At 38.0% G+C, this 23,855-nt stretch overlaps 2 protein-coding genes across 8 annotated transcripts in view; one reads left to right on the plus strand and one right to left on the minus strand.

Annotated features, from left to right (window-relative positions):
- Positions 1-2,169: 2,169 nt before the first annotated feature.
- Positions 2,170-11,732, plus strand: LOC148057528 (uncharacterized). The gene is made up of 5 exons (XM_087765681.1): positions 2,170-2,476; positions 2,581-2,724; positions 8,377-8,396; positions 9,249-9,430; positions 10,986-11,732. The coding sequence occupies exons 2-5, from the start codon at positions 2,637-2,639 to the stop codon at positions 10,996-10,998; spliced, it is 303 nt and encodes a 100-aa protein (XP_087621807.1). The 5' UTR covers positions 2,170-2,476; positions 2,581-2,636; the 3' UTR covers positions 10,999-11,732.
- RECK (reversion inducing cysteine rich protein with kazal motifs) overlaps positions 5,776-23,855 on the minus strand; it is a 69,484-nt gene continuing 51,404 nt past the window's right edge. For 5 of the 7 annotated variants that reach the window (XM_087765614.1, XM_087765634.1, XM_087765624.1 and 2 more), the window contains 7 exons: positions 19,298-19,420; positions 18,611-18,782; positions 16,342-16,534; positions 13,783-13,993; positions 12,355-12,428; positions 8,789-8,944; positions 5,776-6,462 (listed from right to left, as the gene is read on the minus strand). In XM_087765614.1, coding sequence (XP_087621740.1) covers positions 6,247-6,462; positions 8,789-8,944; positions 12,355-12,428; positions 13,783-13,993; positions 16,342-16,534; positions 18,611-18,782; positions 19,298-19,420 — 1,145 coding nt within the window. In that variant the 3' untranslated portion in view covers positions 5,776-6,246. Of the gene's footprint in view, positions 6,463-8,788; positions 8,945-12,350; positions 12,429-13,782; positions 13,994-16,341; positions 16,535-18,610; positions 18,783-19,297; positions 19,421-23,855 lie in introns of those variants that run through there. The other 2 variants (XM_087765660.1, XM_087765669.1) reach the window with 2 other exon arrangements.

Raw genomic sequence — 23,855 nt, forward strand, 5'->3', positions numbered from 1 at the left:
GAGTCTCTTTGGCTTATGCAATGCGCTCTGCAAAAGTTTGTAGCCCAGAGAGGAGTGGGAGAAAGAGCACAAAACGAGCAGTGTACAACCATTTACATGGAAGGCAGAATGCCTTAAAAGTGGTAGGTGCAGCCACTGCCAGGAGGTAAAGTTGTTACCTGCAGTAGTTACCTTCATTTGTACTCCACATGGCACAGCTGGAGCTACTGGTCTCGTTGTACTAATTCACAGAATATGCAGGAAGTTGCAGTCAAGTCGAGGACAACCGTGGCAGATAAATCTTTTTTCCCCAATGCTACTTTTTTCCTTTGGGATTCATTTGACTAAAGGGTCATCTTACAGTCCAGACTTCAAATATGAAACATCTAGGCCACAATCTTACAAAGCACTCATGTATTTATATTTGCTCATGTAAACGCTCCGAGGGTTTCCTAGAAATAACGGTGGTGGTGAAAAGTTCTGAAATATACTTTGTTTTGTGTAAAAGGAAGACCTGGAAAAGTGTCATAAAACTCAGGAAGGATGTATAAATAACACCCGACCTTTCGATCAAGATACATACATGCAAATCTCCAAGTTATGACACTAGATAAAGTAGCATAAAACTAGAGCATGAAAGAAGAACAGCACTGTGAAGTGGCACTGCGGTTCTAAGCGCCTATTTCATGCCCCCTCACAGTGGCCTCTTGCAGAACTGACGATTACCTTCTCTGAAATTCAGAGATCCCAGCTCTTGCTGGACTCAAAACTCAGCAGAAAGTGTAAAAGCCAGAAATGCCTTGCTCTTATTTGCTCTGATATTTGCTCCTGTGGCTGATCCACTCCTAGGGGCGTACAAACAGGCACTGCTGGCATCTCCACTTCGCTGTCACCCTGTTGAGAAGAGCCAAACTAAACAAACTGAAACAGAACTGAAGTGTCTCTCCGGACCCAATTATTGACATTAACTCTGGTTTTCAGCAGACAAGAAAATGTTTTGTAAATGTTTCCTCTGAGTCCTGTTATAAAAGCAACAAACAGGCTTGTGCTGCTTTGAAGTGCCTGTGTGCTGCCTCCATTCCTTCTTAAGCGAACCCAGATTTCCACACAGATGGTGATAGAACATCATTAGCACTTGCATGGAAAACTCATCTGAAACCTGTATCATCAAATTTGTCCCCATTAGGTCCAAATTTCGTAACTTGCAAGTAAAACTGGGCTTGGTTTCTTCCATCTTTTCTCCTAGTTAATTTGAATTCAAAACCCTAAGTAAATAGTTTCTTCGTTCCTTTGAGGTAGACCGAGGTCTTGAGAAAACCTAGAAAATACTTAAGTACCTCTGTTCATCCAGCAGAAAGAACCTAAAAGTCCTGTACATTTTGGATGCTGGTCTTGCATTCAGGAATTTAGGATTATACAATCTCATTGGTTCTGTACATATTTAACATAACCACTCAAAATCCTCACTCTTTTCTAGGAAGTACTGGACACTCACATGTGAATTCAAAAACCTCTGGGCTTAAATTCAGCTTTTTCCAGATTCATCATATAAATTGAGGCAACTTTTTGGGTATTATCTTTCTTGAAGAAAATCTTCACAGCTGTAAAAAAAAAAAAAAAAAAAAAATCACTATATATTCTGTTCCACAAAAGGTATGTTTTTAAGCTCATAACTAATTTTTCCAGTGTGGTGCACATATATATATATATATATGCATATATGTATTTTCTTAAGACATTTATAATTCCTTTCATTTTAGTAGGCATTGTATTGCTTCAGCTAAATGCTAAGCAAGCTAACAGGCTACATGTTGAAGAAATACTTGCTAATGATATGGAAAAAATAAGAAATTCGATAAACCATCTGAATTGCTTGCAGTTTCTGGGGAGATTACGTAAACCACTTCAGTTCAAAAAGCTTTTCAAATGCATTCATTATGCTCTTGTGTCCAAGTGTCTGAAGAATCCACAGAGTAGTTTCAGAAACAGATGGATTATCAACTTATTCAACAAGTTTTTTTGTATCCAGACTTTGATGATTATGTGCATGAGTCTTCCTGGAGTTATTTGGCAAGAACAAAGATTATCTGCATTTGTACTCACCTACCAAATATATATAGAGAGAGTACAACTGCACTTTTAAAATATACAAATGCTCTTCACTCATTAAGAGACAACAACCAAGAGATATGCTTAGAAAAGCAACTGATGGAGGTTTCAAAGAAACTCACTCTGTCAGCTTGCAAGTATACACATCTAGTCACTCAGTTTGCTTTGGAGGAGGTTGAGCCTTAAAGTTTAGGTACAAATAAGGTAATAATTCTGTCCTTAACATTTGTGCAGCTTTCCACCTGTAGGTGAGAGGTCTCCTCCAAATCAAAACTGATGATGACTGTAACCTTACCCAAGAGGGTCCCATAAAGACATCTACATTCTTCTATAGTTAATTGAGTCTGACACTCGTAGCATAAACTTACATGGATGTGACACAGATTTGGTAAAAAAAAACAAAACCAAACCAAACCACCACCCCCAGCCCCCCCCCCCCTTGAAATGTACTTTATTTGGAAACATTAACAGATTAACATTAAACATTAACAGATGAAGTATTCTACAAGCAGCTGGATGAAGTCTCACGATCACTAGCCCTTGTTCTCATGGGGGACTTCAACTTACCAGATCTCTGCTGGAAATACAACACAGCAGAAAGGAAACAGTCTCGGAGGTTCCTGGAGCGTGTGAAAGGTAACTTCTTGACACGGCTGGTGAGGGAGCCAACCAGGGGAGGTGCCCCGCTGGACCTGTTGCTCATGAACAGAGAAGGACTGGTGGGCGATGTGGTGGTCAGAGGCTGTCTTGGGCTCAGTGACCATGAAATGATGGAGTTTTCGATTCTTGCAGAAGTAAGGAAGGGGGTCAGAAAAACCGCTACCCTGAACTTTAGGAGGGCACACTTTGGCCTGTTCAGGAGCCAGGTTGACAGGGTCCCTTGGGAGGCAGTCCTGAAGGCCAAAGGAGGCCCAGGAAGGCTGGATGTTATTCAAGAAGGAAGTCTCAAAAGCACAGGAGCAGGCCGTCCCCATGTGCCAAAAGACAAGCAGGCAGGGGAGAAGACTGGCCTGGCTGAACAGAGAGCTTTGGCTGGAACTCAGGAAAAAAAGGAGAGCCTACCACCTTTGGAAGAAGGGGCAGGTGACTCAGGAGGCCTACAAGAATGTTGTGAGGTTATGCAGGGAGAAAATTAGAAGGGCAAAGGCCCAGCTAGAACTTAAACTTGCCACTGCAATTAAGGATAACAAAAAAATGTTTCTACAAATATATCAATGACAAAAGGAGGGCCAAGGAGAATCCCCATCCTTTATTGGATAAGGAGGGAAACATTGTCACAAAGGATGGGGAGAAGGCTGAGGTACTTAATGCCTTCTTTGCCTCAGTCTTTAATAGTCAGACTGGTCATCCTTGGGGTTTTCAGGCCCCTGCGCTGGGAGATGGAGATAGGATGCAGAATGAAGCCCCAGTTGTTGAAGAGGTGGCAGTCACCGACCTGCTCCTCCACCTGGATGCTCACAAGTCCATGGGGCCAGACGGGATCCACCCGAGGATACTGAGGGAGCTGGCAGAGGAGCTTGCCAAGTGACTCTCCATCATTTACCAGCAGTCCTGGTCAACTGGGGAGGTCCCAGCTGACTGGAGGTTAGCAAATGTGACACCCATCTACAAGAAGGGCTGCAAGGAGGATCTGGGGAACTGCAGCCCTGTCAGCCTGACCTTGGTGCCAGGGAAGGTTATGGAGCAGATCATCCTGAGTGTCATTACGTGGCATGTGCGGGACAACCGGGGGATCAGGCTCAGCCAGCATGGGTTTATGAAAGGGAGGTCCTGCTTCACTAACCTGGTCTCCTTCTATGACAAGGTGACCTGCTTAGTGAATGAGGGGAAGGCTGTGGATGTTGTCTACCTGGACTTTAGTAAGGCCTTTGACACTGTCTCCCACAGCATTCTCCTGGAGAAGCTGGCTGCTCACGGCTTGGATAAGTGCACTCTGCACTGGGTGAAAAACTGGCTGGACGGCCGAGCCCAGAGAGTGGTGGTGAATGGAGTCAAATCCAGTTGGTGGCCGGTCACGAGTAGTGTTCCCCAGGGCTCAGTACTGGGGCCAGTCCTGTTCAATATCTTCATTGATGATCTGGATGAGGGGATTGAGTGCACCCTCAGTAAGTTTGCAGATGACACCAAGTTGGGTGGAAGTGTTGATCTGCTGGAGGGTAGGAAGGCCCTGCAGAGGGACCTGGACAGGCTGGATTGATGGGCTGAGGCCAACTGTACGAGGTTCAACAAGGCTCAGTGCTGGGTCCTGCACTTGGGTCACAACAACCCCATGCAACGCTACAGGCTGGGGGAGGAGTGGCTGGGGAGCTGCCTGGAGGAAAAGGACCTGGGGTTGTTGGTTGACAGCGGGCTGAACATGAGCCAGCAGTGTGCTCAGGTGGCCAAGAAGGCCAATGGCAGCCTGGCTTGTATCAGGAATAGTGTGGCCAGCAGGCCTAGGGAAGTGATCGTCCCCTTGTACTGGGCACTGGTGAGGCCGCACCTTGAGTACTGTGTTCGGTTTTGGGCCCCTCACTACAAGAAGGACATGGAGGTGCTGGAGCATGTCCAAAGAAGGGCAACGAAGCTGGTGAAGGGTCTAGAGCACAAGTCTGATGAGGAGTGGCTGAGGGAGCTGGGGTTGTTTAGTCTGGAGAAGAGGAAGCTGAGGGGAGACCTTATTGCTTCTATAACTACCTGCAAGGAGGTTGTAGCGAGGTGGGGGTCGGTCTCTTCTCCCTAGTAACAAGTGATAGGACAAGAGGAAACAGTGTCAAGCTGTGCCAGGGGAGATTTAGATTGGAAATCAGGAAGAATTTCTTCGTGGAGAGAGTGGTTAGGCACTGGAGCATACTGCCCAGGGAAGTGGTGCAATCACAGTCCCTGGAAGTATTCAAAAAGTGTGTGGATGGGGTACTTAGGAACAAGCAGGTGGACCAGGCAGTTAGTTAGGTTAACGGTTGGACTCGATGATCTCAGAGGTCCTTTCCAACCTTAACGATTCTATGATTAAATTGTGTGAGACACAAATGTAATTGCAGTTGGTTTTAAGTGTTGATTTGAGAAAGAGAGAAAAATCTACACTGTACTGCAGAATTCTATAAAATTACATGCATTCACATACAAGGACACATGACAAAGTGTTTTATTAAAATAAAAAGCTTTAATACTTTTGCATTTAAAAGATTTAGCAGAAAATAATTGCTACAAACATGCTACAACAACATACATGTTCAAAAAGTTTTCAGTGCTTTCTTTCGAAGTTTAGCATTTTGGCAAAAATAAGTTTTTCTGTATATACTTCAAAAGTTGGCTATCATAATACTGATATAAAATACTTCATGTAGACTAAGGTCAGGTGCATAAAATACAATAAGTAATAAAACACACTGTTTGTATAAACATTTAAAGTATAAATTTCATTAGATAACATGCAAATACTGCAATATTTTAAATGGCACTTAAATATAGATACTGAGATTCTTTATAATTTTGCATCCAATATGAGATTCTGAAATGTACAAAACTATAAAAAGAACATACTTCTTCACTGAAGTCAGGTACTAGTATAGAGCTTGATTGTCATTTTACAAGCATTGAGCCCCATGTCCTGCAAATCTTCACTAGTCCAAGTAAAGACGTCTACTGAAACAGGCTCAGGGCTAGTTAGTTTTCTTCATAATAAAATATGAAAGCATATTTACATGAGAATAAACTCTTAAATTTTTGGTAAGGTAATTAAGTAGCAGCAATTTGTTTCTTCAAAAAATGATGTTTAAAATAGGTGCATGCTTTTTGCTGTCACTGATATCCATCTGAATAATATAAAATTAACATTCTTCAATAAATTCAAACCACTATTTTGTTCATTGCTGAAAAAAACCCCTGTAAGATCCTTTCTCGCAAAAATCATAAATCCATAATGTCAGAACCTTCCAGAGTATTTTTGTGTTTCCAAGATCAATGGAAAACAATCTAATTGTGCTAAAACAGTCATCTGACTAGTAATGAATAAAAGAATCTTCTTTTCACATTATTCCAAATACTTTTAGTTCTTCATTGAAAAATATTAGTTGATCAAATCTTCTACAATTTTTGTTTTCCGATTCAGTGATCAACAATTCTATATGTCCTTCACAATATAAAACACCGCAATACTCATGCGTATTTTCTAAGCAGTTAGATAGAATATATTAATCCTGACAAGGTGAATAAAAGGCTTATGAACAGGGAGTGCAGAACAGGCACCACTTTAAGAGAAGAAGAAGAAATACTAAACGAAACTTGTACTTGAGATGCAATTAGAGCTGACAGCGGTACGTGTGATGCTAGTGTTGGACTGTCTGAATTTATCAGTGACTCTATCTTTTCTGCTTCTTTATTGCAGGCTTCAATCTAAGGAAAAAAAAAGTTATTATTTCTCTTCTTGCCATGTAAAATGCCAATGCACAAATGTTGCTAGATAGCATAGTTCAGGAAAGAAAATCTGAGTTATTCCCATCAGCACATAAGATTTATATAATTTTGGGGAGTATTCCTTAGAAAATATATTGGAGCTCTTATCATAGACTTTGGTACTGTGCAAACTACTGTGGAAGCCCTGAGTAGTAGCAAAAGGGAAGGAAGAAAGCTACGTCCAAGTTATCGTGGGTGATGTGTTTTGAACGTTGATGCCAAAAAGCTCACAGTCAGTTATAACTAAAGTAAGTACCTCTAAAACTGAGGACTTCCTTCCTGATTGACCAAGATACTGCCTTGAAGTCTGCAACAGTGGAAAAATCACGATTTTCTACTTATTTGGCTGCTTCTTCCAAATCAGGGAAAACTGATTTCTTTTATAGGAAGAGAAGAATGGAAGTAATAGGATAACCTGAGAAAACCCAGATTTCCAGGTTTCCATTCCCCCACTGACATGATGATAATTATGAATTTATGTTAGAAAATCCATTTTTTCCACCTTACCTTCTACTGCAACCCAGGAATCAATCTAGTACTAAGTCTCTTTAACAGCTTTAGAAGCTGCCTCTGGTGACGTTTCAACTTAATAAACTTAATATCTGGATGCCCAAAGCTTTGAAAGTTGAGGAACTTCTAGCTCAGCAGCGGGTGTCACCAGTGAGATGAGCAGCTCCTCTCTAGTTTCAGGTGGCCTCTCTGATTTCAGAGAGTCCTCCTCTCCCCAGGAGTCCGGCAGCACCTGCTGTAGATTGAGTGAGAGCTGACCAGACTGGCAAGGCTCAAGACCTTGTTTCCTAAGTCCTGGTAACATTTTGAGCTATTTCTGCTAAAGAAGGAGACATAAGTTGGAGCTGTGTTGGACATACCAGGATTGCTCCAGTAGCATGGGCAAGCAAAATACACACAATATATCTGCCCAAGAGACAACTACCCTATTAGATACTGCAGCTTGCAAAGTTTATGGGAGTGATTCTATCCCCTCACACTATACCATAACTTTAGCCCATCCCAGAAGCAATACTGAGCATGCAAAATTAGACTGCAGAAATAAAAGGGAAATGGGAAGCAGCCATCAATATAAAATAAACAACAGAGAAATGAACCTGCCTGAATTCTGTTTGTATTGTAAAAGCTAAGAGAGAGATTGAGGGCAGGTTTTCTCTCCCCTTCCTTTTCAAAGCTGAATCCTTCATTTTACACTAGTACACATCAACATGTCAGGTACCAGAATGAACCAGTCGGAGCACCTAATATCCAAAGGGACTTCATTATAAAGTGCTATCAGCAGGGCCAGGCAAGACTATTAGAAACAACTATAAAACGGCAAGGAATTATGTTCTGCTTAATAGGAAGAAGATATCCTCACAGGTCTTGCACAGGTTAACATGCAGAAAGTAAAAATGAAGCAACAGCTCCAAGACAATAATAATGCAATACATAGCCAAAGCCTTGCTTCCATTGCGCTGAACGGCTTCTAAGAAAATACTGTAAGAACTTTGAGCTGCATTTGTTGGTTTACCTTTCCAGTTTAGTACTGTGAGTGTTAGGTTCTTGTTTGCTAGCATGAACTAGCTATGACACAGCAAGCCGGGCAGCTTATTGGAATGTTATTTCCTTTTTAAGGTCCTAATAGCATTTTGGGATCTCCCAGCACTTTTTACCGTAAGGCAGAAAGGAATCTCAAAACCAGGATGGTCTCAGAATAGTATCAACAGATCCTCTTTGGTATGAACTACTGCTTAACATCAAGACATGCACAATGTTTTAATATGATATCAATATGTATGATGTGCTTCAGCCTAGTATCACATATACTTCAATTTACTTTTAACCATTACGCTGGCAACAAAGGAGTACTGTTTCGTACACAGGTATGCATTTAATATACAATTATTATTAATTTAAGAAGTCATTAGTAATTTATTTTCGTCAGTTTATATTTTCTGTTATTTTAGCCATAGTAAGTTGAGGGTTCTACATTTATTAATTTTAAAGTAAAAATCATACTACTCTATCCTTGGCCTTCCTTCACCTCCCTCCTCTAATTACCGACACTCAAAAGCCTCTTATCAGAAAACCAGGATTCTCAAGACACATTTTACCATCCATACTATTATGATGTCAGTCACTAGAGAAATCCCCGTGTATTCAGTACACAGGAAAATGCACAATTTTAAAACTGCTATATTGAACATAGTAAAGTGTACACATATAAAAATTAAGTAAATCCATGCTGGGTAAACAAAATAATAACATAGTCTACCTGCAACGGTTTGGGGTTCTGATCCACAGGAATGATGAGAATCACAATTTCAGATTCTATGCTTAAGTATCCAAACACATCACACTGTGGCACTGAGACATGCAGGCGGATTTTTTCAAGTATGTCAAGTACTGTTATAGGCTTTTTATTTGTTACCTGGAAGAAAACAAAGAACTTCATGGATGATGTGATATTATGCAAAATTACATTTCTCCTCTTCAGTTTTAATAACTTTATGTCATGCCAGAAAATTTGTTCCAGCCATTAAACTACTCAGTTCTAACCTCTAGCAAAAAACCCACAAAACCAACCCCCCAAAAACATTAAAAAAGTGAAAGGAAGAAAAATGTTTTACGTCTTAAATTAACCATGGTTTTGATATGTGGTGTTCTCCACCTTCATGGTTAGTGTGTATATGTATCACGTACCTCAAAATAATGTAAATGGTTATCTGTTACAGCAGCTTGTACTCCCATGCTGCGAAACAAGAGGCAGAGCAGCCCTACCAGCTGGCACTCCTTTACCATCAAAGAACCTGTTCCAAGAGCCACCAGAAATGAAGAGCTATGGCTTTGTGAAGACAGATATATGTCTGTATGTATGGGAACATGTGACATTTCAAGATCACTACATAATTCCCAGGTAAATATATTTTTCTCTTAAAATTCTTATCTCTATTCTGCTGTCTGTATCTGACAAACAACAATTTGATTGTAGATGCTCAGTCTATTTAAGGACTGCTACACCTTAAAGGTTTTTCACCTTTTTTCCATGTCACTTCTGGATGTGTTGAACAGTATAGACAGCAACACAAATACTTCGCATGTGGCTTCTGGTCATTCTGTTGTGTTCCGATTTCTAGCTTTAGTTGCAAGAGATCCATCCTTCTTATCCTACTGTAGCTTTGTTTCTTTTAAGACCACTGGTACAGGACCTTAACAAATGGAAATCTGGGAAATCCAAGTAGACTACATGGATCAAATTTGCAAGGTGTCACACAACACTACTTCTACCAGATCTTTGAGGGATTTCCTTGTCATAGCCCCATTAAAATGTAGTCTGACATGCTGACTGATCAGCAAACCCTGTTCACACAGTCTTAAAACAGAAGCACATGGATACTGTAAGGATGACCAATAGCGTCAAACTTGGATTTTAATGTCTTAGATTAGAAATCTAGTAGAGTAGATTAGAATCTTAGCAGATCTCTAATGTTTCTTTGCTCTGTGTAGATGCTGACTTTTGTTTCCTGCTATCTTTACAAAAAAGGCCAGAGCGGTGGGGGAAGAAAAAAAAAAAAAAGTCAGGTTTATAGAACTTCTCAGTAATTGAAGCAGTTTTTTCCTCATACGAACCACCTGTCTGAACTAAAACAGGCATACATTACTACTCCTTGCCCTCTTGGGTTGGTTAAAGTGTATGCTAGCATTTCTAGCAATGATTCCATCTATCTGAGACTTAACCATCTCCAGGACAATACATGTATACACTATATGTACACATACGCTGTCAAAAGCAAGAGCTGCGCACCAATCCCATAGTTTTATTGATGGAATCAGAGGAGGTCAATGTTATTAACATTAATTTCATGTAGATGACAAAATTATCAAATCTACTCAAATACAGAGTTGGGCATCTCCTATTGTATTATTAGGAGATATTAGCAGGCCTCTGATTGACACTGGTGTAATAAAGGCACAGAGCTTCTAACTCCCTGTGCTCAGGGTAGTCTCACACCATGCACAGTCTCCAGGTGGCTGTGACCAGTTAGAGAGCATCTCTGGGGGCTTATTCAATGGCCCCTGATTGAAGTTTCCAAAAGAGAGCTTCAGTCAAGCTTCTGTAATTTCAAGTATGTGCTAAGAGAATGCTGCCTTGAATGATTGAGAGTTCACGTATTTTAAATGTAAAGATATATATATTTATATATATGAGTTCTGAAAACTTGAAGATTGTGTATTGTGACGTTAGGTGAGCAAGAGAAGAGAAAGTCAGCAAGACTGTGGTGACAAAGGGAACTAAAAAGAGACGGGGAAAAAAAGCAACTACTAAGTACCCTAACCCAGGTATTAGGGTACTTAGTAGGTAAGAGGAGTTAAGTTATCACCAACTAGTTGAATAACTGTTTGAGTAAGTCCAATAAATTTCTAACTAGAAAGCCTTCTTGTAACTAAAACTAAAAAATTCTTCTTCCCAGCCACGTGTTGTAATGTATGAACCGAGAAGCTGCAGTGGTCACTGTGTCCCTGGTACCACTAGAGATGACAACTGGAAGACATTCTAGGATGCAGCCATGACCTAACTGACACTGTTACTCAGCAAAATTGGTCAACGCACACACACACGGCACACACAAACACAAAATGCCTCAGAGGACATCAGCAGAACATCAATCAGCAGCACACCTTTGAGATGAAGGCCAATCACACACTGGGCTGCAACAGCAAGAACAGAGCCAGCAGAAGTCATTGTCCCCCTTTATTTACAGCCCTCCCCGGCCACACTGATGAACTAGAGGGAGTCCAGCAGCATTCAGCTTGTGGAGTCTCCACTCCTGGAGGTTTTAAAAACTCAGCTGGCCAAGCTGATCTAACCAGAGTTAACCTTGCTTTGAGCAGGGGGTTGGACTAGACCCCTCCAGGGGTTCTGTTCAAGCTGAATTTTTCTGTGTTTTTACAATAATAGCTAATTCTCTCTACTTCTAAACATATAAATAGGTTAATGTAATTTTATACTGTTTGGGGGAAATTCTCTTTCTTCTTGATATTTAAAAAAATAAAAATCATGTGCAGATGCAAACATGAATTGTTTTGCTTCACTAGGCATGATTGTCATATTACCCTATTTTGATGTGATGTCGTGCCAAAAATCAAGCGTTCTGCCCTGTTCCATATACTGAAGCATAAAAACAGGGGTCAATAAAGTGCAATTCTTTTCTACACCACATGGGGAGTCTGGGCCTAGTATGTTGTGTTCAGTGATAGACAATGAACATCAGAAGATCCATCTTACACTGGAGGTTTTCAAAGAGCAGCAAGGAAGGATGCTGGTGCCTAACTTAGATGTTAAATTAAAACCCAACATTTTAGCTGATGAGCAACAAAATCAGTGACAACTATCTAGGTAACCCAAAGAGTGTAGTAAAACAATCCAATTTAAACGTAAGAATTGCAGAACTAAGTTACCTACATTAGGAAATAGTGAGCTAGCAGAATAATCTTAACAAAAAGGCCATAAATAACAAATATGTGCTGTATTACTACCATGAGATAGATGCAGTTCCCGTATCATTTGTCTTTACTATTACAAGTCACTTAAACCGCAAGCCTGAGAGTGCTTGTTTGTGTCTACTCTAATTCTGTTTTGCTTTGCATTGCAATTGAATTTCTATACCTGATATTAAGAAATAAAGGAAAATATAAACAGTATTAAAAAAAAAAATCAAATCACACACTATCTACTGAAAAATAGTTGGTTTTATAATGTGTTAACTTTTCAGGAGAGAGTATACAGTAACTTGACTTTTCCATGCACCATTTAACGTAAGGCATGATTGAACTACTTACCCTTGCAAAAGTATCCAGCTTGTCTTTGTCATATAAGATTCTCAGCATTCCAGCACAGAGTGGACAGCAGGCTCCTATGTGAATAAAAAAAAATCTCAGAAATAAAAGCAAATAGTCTCTTCACTTTTAAGTAAGCAGAGGTCAAAAGTTGAACGTTAACTGAGAATGAAAATAGCAAAACTACCAAAGCAAAGTAAATCTTTCAATTTGATAGCAGAATTGCACAATTTCTAAGTTTTTTTTTTAATGTTGAAAACATTTGTAATGCAAAAGCAGTCATCTTTACACACACATTTACTACTACCAACATGAAGCAACAAGATGAATTTTCATTTGTTTCAAGATGATACATGATTGTAAGCTAAAAACCACAGGCAATTTGTGTACTACAAGCCAAGGTTTTACATGGATGCATGCATATGCAACTACAGAAACGATGAATTTCAAGAGCTGAAATAGCTAGGACACGACAGAAGCAATTATGCACACTGCAAACATTAATTTATGCAGTTATACCATGTTGGAGTTTAGAATCCTTATATAATAAGGGGGGGAAAAGGATTTGTCTGACAGATTCATGTTTAACACAGAAGTATGTCATATTTCTCGTGCTGTTTTTCCTCACTATCTCAGAAACCAAAGGGCAAATATTTCAACTTTCTACCCATGACTGTATATTTAATTCACCCTCCAACTTATTATATGTAATTCACATTCACAGAGTGACTTTTACAATATTAAATGTAATACCAAAGCACAAAGACACCTTTTCAAACCAGTGAATGAGAAAAATGCGTAAAACTGTTTCTTTTTAAAAACTGAGCTTTCTTCGCTCTGTGTATTACCTGTGATTGGTTACTGACTGTTTCATAAAGGAAGTATTTGTGAAAACAATAAAAAACACAGTTCAAAACAGCACAACTGCAAAACTATTCCTACTGTCTTCCTCTTTCACAGTACTGTAAATACATATGGTATCTTACTCTGTCTTCTAATTAAATATAATCTTTGTTCTTCTGGGAACTCAACTTTGACGATAGTTTGGCATTCCAGTGCGGTATCTGTGCTGCCACTTCCGAAAAACTACTCATCCGACTCCCAGTGACATTCTACCCTAGACACCACAGACCTCATTTGTTTCTCCCAAACCAGTCCTATGGGGACAGCTGCAAGTTTCTAAAGACTGAAGGAGCGTGACTCCTAAAGCCCAAACCTTTCCACTTCAGAATTACTCGGCGGAGTCCTGATACTAGCTTGTTCTAGCCCTAAGTAAAGACCTCTACTTCATCCTTTCTCTTAGATGTCCCAAAGACATAATGGAAGACTATTTTAAAATATAAGTTTTGTTCCAAATATACACCTTTTTATACACGTAAGCCTGAAGACTCTCTCCTATCTGCAGTAAACTTCAACAATGAATTAACATACCTGGTGCAATAACTGGTTTGCAGCCAGTAGCAGAAAGCTGCGGACATTTAACAAAGGCACACTCTGTATGAAAACCGTAGTCTGAGAGAACACCTACAGCCTGACAGTGTCCGTAATAGTCAACAGCCACACGGTCGGAATAGGCAGCACAGACGCTGCTGTAGGTTTCCCCGTTATGTCCACATACGGGTTCCGCTGATTTGCAAAATGGCTGAAACACACAGAAATGTTTCAAAGATCAATTTATTCACGCTGCAGACAAAGCTTCAGAGTAGTTTTAACATTAGGAAAACCAAAGTTAATGGGAATTCACTGCTAATATTGTCAAACATTCAAATCTAGGAAAACATTAAAATTAAGGAAATCTAGAGTAAATAACTTGCCAGATTATGAACGGGTAACAAATGCAAAGAATAAGTACTTAAAGAAGGTGACAGAAAAATGTAAGTTGGAATCTCTGAAATGTACAGTAAGACATGTTTTGGGAAACAACAATTTTTGTTCTGTCCTAATGCTTAAATATAATGACCATGTCATTTAAATTAACTTACTTATTAAATGAATTAAGATTATAATTTTATTATGTAATAAAGTATTATTTTATTAATAAAATTAAATAATACAATATTTGTGATTGTAGTATTTATTGATTAATATTTTAATGACTTATTAATAATTTATTTATTCATTCCTCTCAGTGTATTTTTGTGTTCTTAAAATGTAGTGTGTGTGTGTGTGTGCATGCTAAGGCACCGTCCCTGGAGGTATTTTAAAGACGTGTAGATGTGGCGCTTAGGGACATGGTTTAGTGGTGGACTTGGCAGTGTTAGGTTTACAGTTGGACTTGATGATCTTAAAGGTCTTCTCCAACCTAAATGATTCTATGATTCTATGTATTTCTAACACATTATTAGAGAAGCTAAATGTATACATTTATTTCAGAAGAATAAAATCCATTACTAGATACCTCTGTCAAAAATATATTTATTGTTGAGACCTTTACATGTATAAAAATGCATTTATTGTGTCCATTTTCTCTCAGAAAAACATATCTCGCATGTCATTTGTTTCAAACACATGTAAAAATCACAGAAAATTGTAATATAGTTTCTTCCTATCCTGTTTGTGCATGTATATTAGTCCAACACATTCAAGAGGTCAAATGCCCATAAATTTAAGCTTCTGAACATGGACAGAAGCAAATGGAATTGCTGACTCTTTGCAGACAAGGTATGACTAATACTTTTGTCCAAAGTCTTGTGAAATGACGCAACTCATTCCATAATTTCTTGCTAAAGTCTAAATGTTTTATTAAACTAACTAATATTTCAAGTAAGTCAACATAGCTATACGATCACTGTATATCCTCTAAAATAGCAAGACAATTACAGTTTCCATGTTACGCACCTAAGCTAACAACAAAACCAAGGAGAAGTAAATGTGAGCACCCCAAATAGTTTCATATCTTGCAGTCACCTTCCCTATAAAAGGAAGAGTGAAAACTTGAAGCTACCAGTGTCAAAGACTTTGTGAACATGGATACAACTAGACATATAACTGCTGGAGAAAAAAACAACAGCCATGAAATATTCCTTTGATTCTTACTGTTCAAGGGCTGAACATTCTCTGAGTATCTCATGAGATATCTGATGTGCAATGAGAAGAATTAGCTGTACTTAACGAGGTTGCTGAAAAAGGGCAAGAAAAAGAAGGTATAAAGACAGAAAGGCAGAAACTAAAAGTGGGTGAAAAGAGCAATAGCATTTATAATACAGAGAAACCCTGAAAAAATGGTCTGTACTTCTAAGAATACCCATCAGTTGAGACCAAGAGAAGGTCTCAAACTAATCTTCATCTTTGAGAAAAACCTGGAGATGAACAGCCTATCAACGGCAAAAACAGCAACTTCGAAAAGAGTAGCTCCTGACTTTTCTTGTCAAGCAATAGAAATAGCTTCTCTACTAACATTGTAGGGAGCTGTGGGATGGAAGAACTAAACCTAATCCTAATCCTTCTCAGGGATTAATATGAAGACTAATCCAATCCAGACCAAAGAAAGAAAATATTACAGACTGCCTAGTCTCCAACAAAACTTAGGTGTAAATAGATCCTGAACTTGGTAAACCTGGGGCACAATCACACGAACCACTAGACACTTTCTATGACCAGGCATTAATTTTCATTTAAAACTAGTTTAAATTGGTGAAAACTAGCATTTAATTAGTGCAGTTCCTTGCTTAGTTACTGCAAACATACCTCAGTGCAAGCTTTAAGAGTGAAAAATATAGGAAGACTTAATATAAATATCAGAGTATTATCCCCAAGAAAGCATAAGTAAAGCTTTTGATTGGTTTTGAGACGACTGTTGACTAAAGCAGAGAAATGCTTGACAAAATTCTGAACATAATTTTGTAAAAGTATTTTTTATACTAGTGAAAATTACCTTTTTAAAGGATTACTTTCAATGAAAACATTTTGTAAGCTATAAAAACCAGAACATTGCAAAGCTGAACATTAAAGAAAAAAGATTTGATATTTATTGACAGAACCACTTCCTACCTGGCACGGTCCTCGGTATGCTAAACTTTTTCCTTTTTGGTACAAACTACACAAGTTACTGTATTCCATGTTGTCTGTGTCACAAACAGGATCCCGTGTCTGGTCACAATTTAACTGCCTTGGCACACATTCATGCTGGCTACATTCAAACTTTCCAAAACTAGTCAAGCAAACTTGTTTCTTTGGTATGCACCTGCATAAAAGTAATAATTTCATATCATGTCATCAGATTTTTTTTTTTAAGTCTCAAAATATTCAGGGAAAATATTTTCAGTGAAACCTTTTCCAGTGCTTTAGAGCTAACTATGGTTCAGCAGAGCTGCAGGAAATACATGTGATAAAACATTCTGAATTGCCAATTTCAGGTGTCATCACAAACCTGAAACTGGTTCACACTATGTTTAGTCAGTGTATGTGAACACAACTACAGTTTCCACTAAAATTAATCTTTTACCAAGCATTTTTCAATGGATTTTTGAAAAAGGCTTGGATAAACTTCTTAGCTACTCACAGGCTTCATTTTGTAAATGCATATTTAAGGAAAACTAGAGGAAACATGAAAACAGTGAACTGCAAGAGAAAAAGATTATATTGCAGAGGTCTAGCTTTACCCTTCCTACACTTCCCAAGGTAGTGAGAACAAGACTCGCAAGATTATATGGTTTCAGTTACAAATATCTAATTGGTTTCTAGCTTTGTAGGTTCAGTATATTATACCACATCCAATCTTGAGGATGACTGCAAACAAATGGAAAAATCTAGTATTAACACAATTTCCTTTTTTGGCATGTCATCCCTTTCAAACCTTCAGATAAGAAGTAGAGAGCAATAAACAGCAGAAATTCTTTCCCCTTTATGTTAAATATGTACTTTCCATGGTCTTATCTGCAAAAGATTTTCCATATATGCTGCAAGACATCCCTCTGCTAGAGAAATGCCAGCCAACAGAGTTTGATGAATAGACTGATGAAAGGCCAAATGGCTTTTTGAACAATCTCCTCCTCCTATAGGTGACTACAATGCTACCGCTGGATTAGGTACAATACATCCTTATTCTCTCCGAGTGCTGCGGTCCTATGCATTACACATTTTCCTTTTCTATTAGGGAAGACTTAGAAATTCTGAGATTTAAACACTTCACAAGTGGAATGTAAGATCTTAAATAGATTCTAATCACTTCAGAGATGTTTTAAAATGAGCATGTTTAGTTTACGTGACATTATCAAACTGACCCAGAAAAATGTACTCTGTACAGCCCTTTACTGAAAGTTGAGCTTCTAAGCAAAATGGTTATTCTGTAAAATTGAAAACCTCTCTATACTTTCCAAATTAAAAATATAAAAGGTAAAAAAGTGTACATCCACAATGCAGCTTTAAAATTCCAGTTTTCAACACCATAACAAGTATTGCAGCTACAAACCTACAGTGTTTAGTCTGCAGTTTTCTGCATCAAGGCATTTAAAGTGCAGAAAAAGGAAAAAAATAAAATTGCTATAATCAGTTTTCATGAAAGCACAGTATTACACAACTTCTTATGGTGGCTTTCTTTCAAAATAGAAAAATGTACAAATTCAAAGGAGACTGCAGTATTGCACAACACTGAGAAAATTGAAGGCAGAGACCACTATTATGAGCCACAGACTTTGATTTCTGTAAGAAAGGTCAGGTTTTCTTTTCTCCTGACACTAGTACAGAGCATATTTTTGTTTTAATATGTTCGTCTATACAGATTTTGTTTTTTTCTGACATGGAAAAAACAGAGATTGTACAGACATGGTTTTCACAAGATACCAATCTAATTAAGAGAAACCCAAGTCTTCCAGAGTGATCGATATCTTCCTGTTTTAGAGATAAAAAGCACAGATTATTGACGGAATAAGCAAGACTGAATCCAAGTCTTGAATTCAGGTGTGAGTTTAACTACTAGAGGAAGGTGTGAAACAAAGCAGTAAAATGATACTTACTGCTATTTCAACAAAATTCGATTCTCCCATTTTTGAAAGTATACATCAGTTCTCTTTTATCGCTAAAACTGAGATCTGCATAATGACTTTAAACAATATAGCACTACATAAACAGAACCAAGAACTGGCAGTTATTACAGTCCATTACTATGATAAATAAAAAGTAGCTACTTCAAACAGCTATTTTTATTGGAGTATCCCAAAAGTAGAATGTTACTACAATATACAACACACAAAGAAAAAGTAGACCTGCTTCACGAGTAGATGATGCCAAAGAAAAGCTTAAAAACATATTCTGCTTTTACCTCTGATTTTTATTACAAGGGTTAGGGTTACAAGGATCCTTGGAAATGCATGATCCAAATTCAAATTGATTGTCCTGGAGCCCAACACAACGAGCTATACATGCACTTGGATAGGTGCGTCCATTTTGACCACATACTGGTACAAACTGATCTACACAGTTACATGGTAAACCTGTAAAAGCAACACATATAACAGGAATTTGGTGCACACTTATTTTCTATGACAGAAGATAAACAAGGGGTCAGTAAGGTATCTTTGCCTTCCAGCAAATGCAAAGATGTGCCATATCTTCAGCCACTTCCTCCCTCCCGTAGCTTAGCCACGCTGTAGCACATATGCACTTATAAGTCGTAGGAAGGGAAGTTTGTGCCCTGCCTCCTTGCTAATTCTACTCACCTTTCTCCATTTTTTCCCCAAACTCCTTATCTCTTGTCCCCAGTGGCATTACCCCGTCTCTGCCTACTTTTACATATCACCTGAGGTTTTATTTTTCAGTACTGATTTTTTTTTTTTTAAAGGTATGTGTTTTTTCTAAAGTGCAGGTTGGACATGAGAAAAATAAATAATTAAAAGAATATATTAATAACAAATTATCAGGTATTTTCCATTAATACTGTAAACAAAATTTAGAAGCTAATCCTCACTAAGAATACAAAGCCTACAGTTTCCATAGTTTGGAAGGTTACCTGTAAACTTCCGACGTTCATCTTCTGAACTATGCTCAGTTAGACACTGACGCGTAGAACATATCAAGTTTCCAGCAAAACATGAACAGACATTACAATCTATATTAAAGGATGTTCCATGGCCTTAAAATAAAAGAAATTAGATAAATGCATACAATTAATGCAAATATACCAGAAGACTATATACTCATATGTATTACATAGATATTACACGTTCAATATTAATGGTTCCTCTAATTTCCCTCATTCAGTTTCTTTTCCCATTGAAATGTCTATCTTTTGTTAGATTTCAAGTTTTGTTTATTCACTTAAAGAAGTCTGTTCACATGTGTTTTTGATTAATTAGTTAAACAAGGAAGCAAGCACTTTATCCTTTCAAAGTCTGTATAAGATAGGTTTTCTTTTTAAGAACAATTTAAAGCTGCAAAAAGACATAGCCTCAGAAAACAGAAGCAGCATAGTACATAGTACTTTTATAAATTCTAGCTAGCAAGCTCCATATTTTTAAAGGTAAACATTTTGTAAAGACGCATTCTTCTCCTAAATTAATTTTACATAAGACTGCTAAACTTTCAGCCATAGTCTCATACACAATGCAAAACTCCTCTGTAGTGCTCATTTCTTTCTTTTGTGTGTACTTTTTGTCAAGAGGTAAAAAGTGTCAATGCTTCATTCCAGTCTTCATTGTTTTGCAACAGCCATTATAGTAATAACTTCAGCCTCAACCAGCCATAGAAGTTACAATGCAGCTTTGTCCACAGCAGGGAACAAGAAAGATTGTAGCAAAGCTGAACAGAAACCCAGACCTAGATTCAGCATGAGAAACACACAAATACAGAGGTGTACATTCGCCCACTGGCTTTCAGAAAGGAGCCCTTAATAATGCAACTGACACCATCACAGCTGCTTTTTAAGAAGGGAGCAAGCTGCCTAATTTTTGCATTTTATACGTCAGTAACTTTTTCACACCTGAATCGAAGAATCAAACTGCAAACTTCGGGATTTTTTCTTCAATTTAGCAATTCCAGTTCAGTTTTGCGAACTGTCCTTATGACTGCCCTACACTGTGCTGCAAATTTTATGTAAAATCAATTCATGTTGATGACAGCCAATGTACCCATAACCAGGTCAGTTATTAAAGACTACGAACAAATACACAGCTCTTCAGGAAAACATAAGAGTAACTGTGCCTTACAAAAATAAGGCAATTATCTCTTTTCAAAGGGTTGAGATTAAGGATTAGAATTTTTGAAAAATATTACAGGGGCACAAGGGAAATCGTCAGCATTTGAGCAATTTGGAAGAGGTACTCCTAGGCAAATGATGGGAGAACAAGAGGGGTTGGAAGAGAAAGCCTCTGTAGCACAGAAAGCTCCGTTTAAACCACAGAACTACCCAAGGAAGAAGGAATTTGTCAGCAGTGAATCAGAAAAGTTTCCAAGATTTGAAGGTAATGCCAAACACAGGATGTCTTAGGTGATTCTTCAGAGTAAAGAGTAACTGACTTAGGATCCACTTGAAAATTCTGCAAGACTACTGGCTTTCACTGTCAAAGAGTGCACACAGCAAACTCTCCTCTTCATCAGTAGTCATTTCATAACCAGAGTCAATTCACAACACAAAAACGCCCAGCATCAGATAAAGCATTCAGGGTTGTACAGAGAATGGTTTTAAAAACCACAGTTCAGATTTCATGACTAAACCCTAGCTTTTTGCAACTGACATATAAACCAATTAAATACAGTAACTACAAAAAGTTCATATGGTGACCATAAATTTTTAGTTGTTTTCAAGATATCATCTAATGAATTTGGAATTTAGTAATTTCTATCTTTTATTACATAATGCCTAGAGTCTTAATCACCACAGGCACTTCATGAGTAATTATGGCACAAGAGCGGAAGCTGTCTGCTTTTGGTTTTGTGGGGGTTTGTTTGTTTCCTTTTTTTTTTTTATGGACTGCACTTACTCAATACCAAATACCTACCAGCTACACATATTGTTGCTACAGTTACCACAACAAATGATAGCTGTACACTGTGCAAACATAAAACACAAATAAAACTTCAGACATTTCTGTGATTATTTTCACCAATAATCTGAAAAAGTGCAAGTTTCTTTGGACAGAATGGTCCATAAAAGGTTTCAGCTGCCATTTAAATAATATATTTGCTAATGACTGTATTTTAAAAACATCTACTTTCACCAGATACTTTCTATAACTGCCCATCAAATATATCATTAAGGTTAAAATGTTTTCAGTGTTCTGCTTCCATGAACAAATAGTACAAATTTGGCAATACAAAATAAGTTTTAAGTGTGTTTGGCTGACTGTTACCCTCTTTGGACGAACAAATAAAAAATACATTACAAGCTGTAAATGCATGGAACATTACAGGCAGACTTCCCTGAATGATGAAAATAATTGTACAATTGATTATTTAGATCTGCTTGGTATCTTTTAAGAGAAACAAATATCCCAATTACCTACTCTTTCATGATTTCAGGGTTTGGTTCACAATCAGAAAATCATGTTTGTGACAAATGTAACTACAGTAAGTGCCTTGCTTCTTAAGATGTACTTAATGTGAAAATAACTCTTTCTTATTACATGATAAAAAAAAAGTGACTTGGTTATTTTGACTTATTAGGTATCTTTGACTTGCTTTAATTATGCTTGGACTTCAGTCTGACAGTATTTTAAAAGGGCTGATATACAGACACTAAACAATGTCCAGTGCTGAAATATGTAACTGTTCACTAGCAGAAAAGCGCTTGCTTGCCAACTAATTCAAAGACATCACCTTCAGATGGGTTACAGCCCAGCACAGACTCCATTTTATATTCAAGACATTTTGTAAGATTTTCCCTATCATAGTAGTAGCTTTTTGTTTTCTTTTTCCAAAGAACACAGTGCCGGTTTGCACAACAAAAATACACCATTAAAGCTCTCAAGCAATGAATAAAACTGAAAATAAATCAGTATCGTCTTTTAAGAAGCATCATTTGTCAACTCTTTTTCAACTACTTTGACTGTCAGATGAGGTAGAACCCAATTAATGCTCGTTACCCATGCCAATTTAATCTCTGAACAGTAACAGTAAAGTTATTTCAGAAAATTAATAATTTAAACCTAAGTCAAGAAAGAGATAGTTAGCATTCTTTTATTGTTAAAATAAAAAGCTGTTCATCTTACAGTTACCTGGCAGAAGGAAATCAGCATGAGGTCGAGATCCAGCATGCTGAGGAAGACTTTAAAGAACCACAGTGTTCAATATGCCTTTGTTATGAGAATGTATCTGCTTACATCTTCATTTTTAAGCATGTGTTAGCCCCGTTGATTAATATGTTAAACTATAATTCTTATTTAATATTTATTTCATTAAAAATTCAATAAATTTTTTTCTGAAATGCATAGGCCACCTTGTGATACTTAATTGCAGGCTATGAATGTTTCAAAGAAATCCAAGTGCAGCGGACAGTCTACGACAGGTATTTGTTTCTAACATGTTTGTACACATTAGCAGAACCCTCTTTTAAACACTTTTTTTAAACCATTGTCCTTGATGTGAAACCTATCAACATCGCTCAGTAAAAGAAACTCCCTCTCCAGAATGGAGAAAGACAATTTTGGGATTGTGCAAAACTCATTATGAGATGGTTAGTGGAAGGACCAAAGATGAGGAAAAGGAGGAATTACGATGGATTAAGCAGGAAGATGTGTGGGAAAGCAGAGGGAAAAGGGGAAAAAGGGAATGGTGAAGCGTAGACAGGTGGCTGGTCAGTACACTTCTCTGACTGAACCCTGCACTTGATCACCACAATCTAGAATATATTTTTAATCAATCCTATCTTTACCTTCTTTGCGTGTATGTGCTTCCTACTCTGCATATGTGTGTGAATGCTAAAAAACTTTAAGCTGGATGAATCAATAAGTAGGATAAGAGGTCTGTGTGCCAGCCACTGGAGTGGAAACACTAACCATGGGAGCTCATGGGTCCAGATGCCACCAGCTCTGGGAGACTGGCATCTGGGGGGCAGCTGGCAGAGAAACTGTGCATCTAGGGCCTGCTACTGGACAGAACTCTATTCTGTGTGCATCTATTTCATTAGTGGGCTTCATTTCTGATCAGCAGCAGAGCAGGAACAGGTTTGGGCCATATGTGCTGTTCATGATTGTGTTAATGCTATGTGTGTTTATGGGGGTGCCAATAATAGCACTAATTTCTGTCTGTGTTGATCAGTGTGGCTGGCCATGTTAGCAGCATGTGGCTACGGGGAATACATCCAGTGATTACTGGTTTTGTTCGCTACTAATTCAGACATCAACAACTATTTTGATAAAACTGGTTTTATGCAACTTTTACAGCTAGGTTTGTGGTAGGAGGGAGGACCATACAGTGAACACCTGATCAATACACAAAAGAACCACTTATCTCAGAAGATAAGTCAACAACAACAACAACAACAAAGTAAAATATTTTATTGCATCCCTGTTCCCTGCAGAGGAGGTTAAAAGTCTAAGCTGAGTACCTTCTTCACAGGCAATGTGTTAGAG

Source organism: Nipponia nippon, unplaced genomic scaffold (assembly GCF_047370975.1).
Source record: "Nipponia nippon isolate SJK-2023a ecotype South Korea unplaced genomic scaffold, ASM4737097v1 scaffold_1, whole genome shotgun sequence".
In the NCBI taxonomy this organism is placed as follows: Eukaryota; Metazoa; Chordata; class Aves; order Pelecaniformes; family Threskiornithidae; genus Nipponia; species Nipponia nippon.